The following is a 6,750-nucleotide window of genomic DNA, read 5'->3' as shown; positions in this document are numbered from 1 at the left end:
TGTCGCGGTAGGACGGATGATGAAAAGGGGGTGGGGATGAGGTGTAATAAGTGGTCTGAGGAAACTAGCAATTGTCTGTCTCAGAGAGGAAATGGGTGTTTGAAAGACTAATACGTTTTTGCCCTTTTGTGAGGCTCACCAAAGGCAGTAACTTAACTTGTGTTAATAGTGTCTGGGTCACCTTTTGAATTGTGACTCAGTCATACCAAGTTGGGAACATTGTTGGTAATTGGAGAATATTATATTCTCAGCTGTTTGAGGGAACAGTGTGTGTGTGTGTGTGTGTGTGTGTGTGTGTGTGTGTGTGTGTGTGTGTGTGTGTGTGTGTGTGTGTGTGTGTGTGTGTGTGTGTGTGTGTGTGTGTGTGCGTGTGTGTGTGTGTGTGTGTGTGTGTGTGTGTGTGTGTGTGTGTGGACATCGTTTTTTCAAACTGTGCTGTAGTTGTACCATTTCAGTTTCATTCCTGGTGGTCCTCTCCAAGTATCTTAGATTATCTGGTAGTCTATACTTCTCCTTGGTCCACACAATCTCTCCACCGGTCAGCTATTGTAGAGTAACGTCATCAAAGTTTTTTGACTTTTTCCTCCCAATTTCTTGTAAGCCTACAGTATCTAGCAGCTGGTTTTGGAGCTATAGCACAAACGCCGAGGGAGAGGACGAGGAAGCACCTGCTTCCAACAAGGAGGTGGAGAGAAATGCTTTCATGAAAACTTCGAACTCTACTTCTCTAGTGGCTCATATAACACAGTTCTTCAGCGACTGCACCGCTTTCGGATTCAACTGAGCATTTCTTTTGAAATTCCGGAGATGACGGCCAGCTGTCGCTAAGGAAACGCATTGTACCGTAGATAGATGTAGATAGGTGTGGTGTGACTAGACAATGATGAGTAATTGCAGTTTTTTTTGGCGGATTGTGTCTTCTCAGTGAAACGTGTTAATCAGCCTCGTGTCACCGATCACTCCTGTTTGAATGATGATGACTTTTGCTCTGTCCTCTGTGACATTTAATGCACCACAAACGATTAACTGAGTGTCCTGCCATCGGTTATGGTTTTATCAGAAATCCACAAACCGCAGTCAGGAGCGGCCACACTGCAGCGCACAGGAGGAGAGATGAGTTGATTTCTCCACGGGTTGGGTCTGTTTGTTCAGAAGATAGTTACAGCGGTGGGAAGAACGGCGACACGGACCAAGACCGCGGCATCATCTATAATAAAAGTTGGAGTGAAACTTACATATTTCTTCAGTTAGCAAACTGATGTGCGTAAAGAAGGGATGCCAGCCAGGCGTGGCTTGCATTTGAATATCCAATATGAGAATGCGTGGGGAGTATGTATATAAACGGCTCTTTCCATCTGATAAACAGACATATCTAGTGATGAATAGTAAAGGCCGATTAATGAACTAAGGGAATCAGTGTACTGGGGAGGCGAGGCACTGCGCGTCTGGAACGCTTTGTGCGCATGGGATTGGATCTTCTATGTTGCACCGCAAACTTTTTACCATCTAAATCAAGATATATTTTAATTGCATGAACAGATTCTGACAACTGTGCGCGATGGCAGAGGTCGGAGGCTTTCTCGGGACACTCGATTTGGATTTACAAAGTTTTCCTGCACTCGGAAATATGCCCTTGGCGGAGTCACCCGTGGGATTGAATGAGCGACTAGGACAGATTGAGGGGAGATTACAGCGGGGTTCGCTGACAGATTTCGGCCACCTCAAAGGGATTCTGCGGCGGCGACAGCTGTACTGTCGGACTGGCTTCCAATTGGAGATATTTCCCAATGGGACCGTGCACGGGACAAGACTGGACCACAGTAGATTTGGTGAGCGCTAATATCACCCGTTATCGGTGGCATTACGTCCTTTGATGCGCAATTAGTGTGCTGAAAAGAGTTGAGTGCATGGGTTATGAGAAACCACAATGTGAGGACTATCACAGCTTTTGAAATGTGTGAAGTGTCGAGACGACTAGTGATTTAATGAGGAGCATGGTTACTATTTATTGTAGGCCTATTTCACACCAATTATACGACGACCGTTTCCCGGATCATGATTAGTCATATTTCTTCAGTAAGTGCTTCAGATGTGTGCAGCAGACAGACTTCACGTCAGTCACTCCGTCAGCAGGAGAGCCGCCACATGCCTTTCACTGGCAACCCCCTCCGCAGGGCGCAGCGAGGGGCGCAGGTGCCTCTCCTCAACCGAGAACAAGAACCGAGTTCGGGGTCCGTTTCTGTTTCGCTCAAAGGATCCCAGCCCACACAGGCACATGCACTCCTGATTATACTATTAATATAAATCATTCGAGGTGCGGTTTGGATCAGAATGGTAAACAAATTAGGTCAGGGCGCAGAAATGTGAATCTTTTGCGCCTCATGTCCATGTAATCATTCCGCAGGTGCTGCGTGGAAGAATAGCTCTAAATTAAAGCATGACCACTGTGGAATTCAAGGAAGGTTTTAAGGCTCATTCTTCAGCCAAAACAAGCGAGTGTACTGGGTTGGGTGGTCCGTGTGTTTGTTTCTGGCTTCACTTTAGTTTAGAATGCGAAGGCGTTTGTCAGTGCTGCTGCAGGGAGGTGATGTCTTTGATTAAAGGGATGTGAAACACGCTCTTCACCCCGTTAGAATTAAATGGATCTTCTGTGTCATTCCCTGGCATCAGAAGGGCTCAAGTATGGAAACCAGGTGGTTTGGCCAATGTCAGATTTAGAATTCAGCTGCATTTTCTCTGTTCTTCAACATTCCCATCAGTGTGTGAGAGAAATCACTTTCATTGTCCAGCACATCTTAACATGAATGAACACATCTCATCTGAAAACATAAGAGTAGGAGTAGTAACTTAATGCACCTAGAGGTCCGCTCCCCTGACCCACTCCAAACTACAGGTGAAGAGTAACATCTGACTGTGGACCAGTTGTTAATGGCATACATACATAGTGGACAAGGAGGGGAAGAAGGAGGTTGTGTCGGTTTGGGACAGTGTCACTATTACACTGTCTGAGGAGTTTCAGGCTGATGCATTGAGGTTCGGAGAATAGATCTTAATAGTCTTCAAATAAAAAAATCATATTCACAGGTAAATGGTACAAAGAAATGCTTAACAGTGCTGTGAAATCTCAGAAATAGGAGAAATAAAATAAAAACACAATAGGCAATAAAGCACAGTAAAGTACTAGGTTCATTACAATAATAATAAGAGGTCAATAATAATAAATGTAGAACATTGAATATGGTGGAATATATCCAAATACTGTAAATAGTTACATACACTGCATGTGATGTAAACGCATATAATGTTAGGGAAGATCTGTCCATGGTCCTGTATTTATCTCCTCAATGCATTAGTCAGCGCCTCGGATCGATCTGACCCGGCCCAAAACTCTGTAGTGTCACAGAGTGTCAAATATATCAGCATTTATCAGCTTTTTGATACCAAAGATATTGCAGACACAGGGTCATGGTCCAACAAACAACATCACACTTCAGGGACACAACAATCCAGTAATATTATAATATATATTTACTACAGTAAAACTAATAGTAAAATGCGACATATATTCAATATCAAATATCAAATGCAACAAGTGTTTGTTTCTGAGGACCCTCCAGGCTGCTGTGAGCAGATGGTCCCTGGACAGTAGTCTGTCAGGCCAGTCTGCCGTCTGCGGTGTCTGAACAGTGTTGTTGTTGTTGTTGTTGACCTCAGGCATCCTGGAGTTTATCAGTCTGGCGGTGGGGCTGGTCAGCATCCGAGGGGTGGACGCTGGACTCTACCTCGGCATGAACGAGAAAGGAGAGCTCTATGGGTCGGTAAGTCAAACACCCATCACCCCCATTCTAAGCTCCCCCACGACCCCCCTATCATTCATATCAAATAGTTGACATGTTCACCCTCATTCAAAATGTGGTAGAAAATGATGGTATTGCAAAATAGACAGAATGTGTAAAGCATGTTTCTCTTGGTGGGGGGTAACTGTCAGCTTCCCAACACCAATACAGTACAGAGTTGTTAGAGATGCGGCTCAAGGAAAGTTGGAAGGGAATTCCTTCCACATTCGTGATAGACGGGAAAAACACAGTGAGACAAAACAAAGCATGTTTCCACTGCTGAACCTCACACCCTCTGGGTGACCTCTCCTCTCTTCACTGCCTCTCAGTGTCTCAGTGTGGACGGTTTAAATCAAGAAGGAGAAAGGATCTCTGTGGTGGAAATACTCAGACAGGGACAGGGACAGCAGTAGTACTCTGTGTACCTCTCTGCCATGAGATGGGTCCCTGAGAAAGATTCTTCCATCTCTTTTTTCGACATTAGGATGGGAACTAACCTCTTCATGTCGTTTGGAAGTGGTTCAAATATTTACATATTTTCCCAAGGACACCTAGAACCATTTAGAGTGTGCTTAGTTGGGTTACACGAGAGGTGAAGCAGAGGTTTTCAGATTTTGGTACACAGTTTGTGTAGTTACAGATTCCCCTCTTAGTGTGTGTGTGTGTGTGTGTGTGTGTGTGTGTGTGTGTGTGTGTGTGTGTGTGTGTGTGCGTGTGTGTGTGTGTGCGTGCATGTGTGTGTGTGAGTGTGTGTATGTGTGTGTGAGGGAGAGAGTCTATGAATGTGTGTGTGTGTGTGTGTGTGTGTGTATGTCTGTGTGTGTGTGCGTGCCTGTGTGTGTGTGTGTGTGTGTGTGAGAGAGAGAGAGAGAGAGAGAGAGAGAGAGAGTCTGTGAATGTGTGTGTGGAGGGGGGGGAGATCCCTGCTATCAAGTGTCCCAAGGCATTACCTGAGGGCCTCCCTGACTGTCTCTGACTCCTAACTATCAGAACAGCTTATTATGAAGAAGGGCTATTATGTGGAGAATAAATGGGCGGTGGATAGCGTTACCATGTCCTGTCAGACCGAGACGTCCTGCAGCCTCGACTTAGAGAGGTCATCTGGTAATCACACACCTGACTGTCACCTGACAGACAGACAGACACAGGGGGGGGAGCTGCAGACGTGTCTGACTGAGTCTGAGAGGCCTGGGGCTACAGGGGGTTCAAGCCAGAGAGAGAGAGAGAGAGGAGAGAGAGAGAGAGAGAGAGAGAGAGAGAGAGAGAGAGAGAGAGAGAGAGAGAGAGAGAGAGAGAGAGAGAGAGAGAGAGAGGGAGAGGGAGACAGAGAGACACGTGCTTCCGTTCTGCAGACTGAGACCAGGTTTTGATCCTCTGAGGTTTTTCTGTGTATTCATGGATGGAGTCAGGTTGAAGCTGGCCAAGTCATGCGGCCTGGGGTCTGTGTTTACAGACAACAGCCCACCGCACGGCCACAGCCAAAACAGAACCTGGCTGTCAGCTAATTGACAAAACTGTTACTGGAATAAAAAATCCGAAATATCACAGCGTTAGAACGCCGTAGAGACTTAACAATATACACAAACACTTGTTTATACGCTCTGTTTTGACAGGGAGTAACTCATGACAGGCTGTAACACTGTGAAATCTTTCGCCAAAAGCCCGAAACCAGTCCAAAAGGACGGCATATTCAGCGCTTAATGACACCCCTGAGGCTGGGCCTTCTTAAGACAACAGCCCCAACGACAGGCGTTGTAGCAGAGCTGTAGAATGACAGACTGACTGCTCTTGGCAAGAGAGCAGTTGTAACCATGACGTCCTCTATTGTTCTCACACGCTCGCTCAGCCAGCAGACTCTCACCTGCTGAACCCTCAGCCATCGCTCACGCTGCACTGGCCTAACCCAGCGGCAGTTCTGTGCACATCAGCCTGTGTGTGTGTGTGTGTGTGTGTGTGTGTGTGCGTGCATGTGAGCATGCTTGTGTTTGTGTACACTGTTCCTGTTGCGTCACGGCGGGGGGAGAGAATTCTCTGTGCACACGGAAAGGTGAACGGGTCCGCAGAGTGATTTTTGGGTGTCAACTGAAAAGCTCTGCGATAACGACTTCTCCTCTTTTGTCATAACGAGCACCTGCCTCGCGGCCTCATGTACTTTCCACTCGTTCAGTTCAGCTGGTGGTGCACCAGGGTACCCCAGCAGCCCTCCTCGCCCCCCTCTCACCCCCTCTTGGGGGGCAAGAGCTCTTCTTCATGGCCTACAGACCTGTACGGCAATGAGGCAACATCTCCTTGTGTCGACTGGATGTTTAGTATCTGCATGAGAAGAAGAAATATCGGCCTATTTCAGCTGTTTTTGTTGTATTTTTTCGTATGTTAGGGTTATTGTGAACCTTGACATATTCCGCGACTGATTTGGACTGCCCTTCACTCAGACCCCTAGAGAAGTTGCCTCCTGAAACTAATAGCTGCACAGAACCCTTTACCCTAACCTGCCTCCCTTCCTCCCTTTACAGGAGGGCATTTCTGTCTGTTATGGTAGTACACTCAAACACTACTACAGAGCAGCACGACCAGAAAACTCATTCACCTGTATCCCTCCCTCCCTTCTCTCTCTCTCTCTCCTTCTCTCTCTCTCTCTCTCTCTCCTTCTCTCTCTCTCTCCTGACAGAAGAAGCTGACAGCAGAATGTGTGTTCAGGGAGCAGTTCGAGGAGAACTGGTACAACACCTACGCATCCACGCTGTACAAGCACACGGACACGGGCCGCTTCTACTACGTGGCCCTCAACAAGGATGGCTCGCCCAGGGAGGGCAACAGGACTAAGAAACACCAGAAGCTCACCCACTTCTTACCCAGGCCCGTGGAGATCGAGAAGATCCCCCCGGCCTACAGAGACCTGTTCCAGTACAGGTGA

The 6,750-nt window shown here is 47.0% G+C and overlaps 1 protein-coding gene across 1 annotated transcript; it reads left to right on the top strand.

Moving 5' to 3' along the window:
* Positions 1-1,558: 1,558 nt before the first annotated feature.
* fgf16 (fibroblast growth factor 16) lies at positions 1,559-6,750 on the top strand (the record flags this gene model as incomplete). The annotated part of the gene is made up of 3 exons (XM_080526663.1): positions 1,559-1,829; positions 3,715-3,818; positions 6,505-6,750. The coding sequence occupies 3 exons, from the start codon at positions 1,559-1,561 to the stop codon at positions 6,748-6,750; spliced, it is 621 nt and encodes a 206-aa protein (XP_080382789.1).

Source organism: Nansenia antarctica, assembly GCF_963989245.1.
Source record: "Nansenia antarctica genome assembly, chromosome: 3".
In the NCBI taxonomy this organism is placed as follows: Eukaryota; Metazoa; Chordata; class Actinopteri; order Argentiniformes; family Microstomatidae; genus Nansenia; species Nansenia antarctica.
Note: the sequence above shows the minus strand (reverse complement) of the source record. Positions and strands in the feature narration are given on the sequence as shown.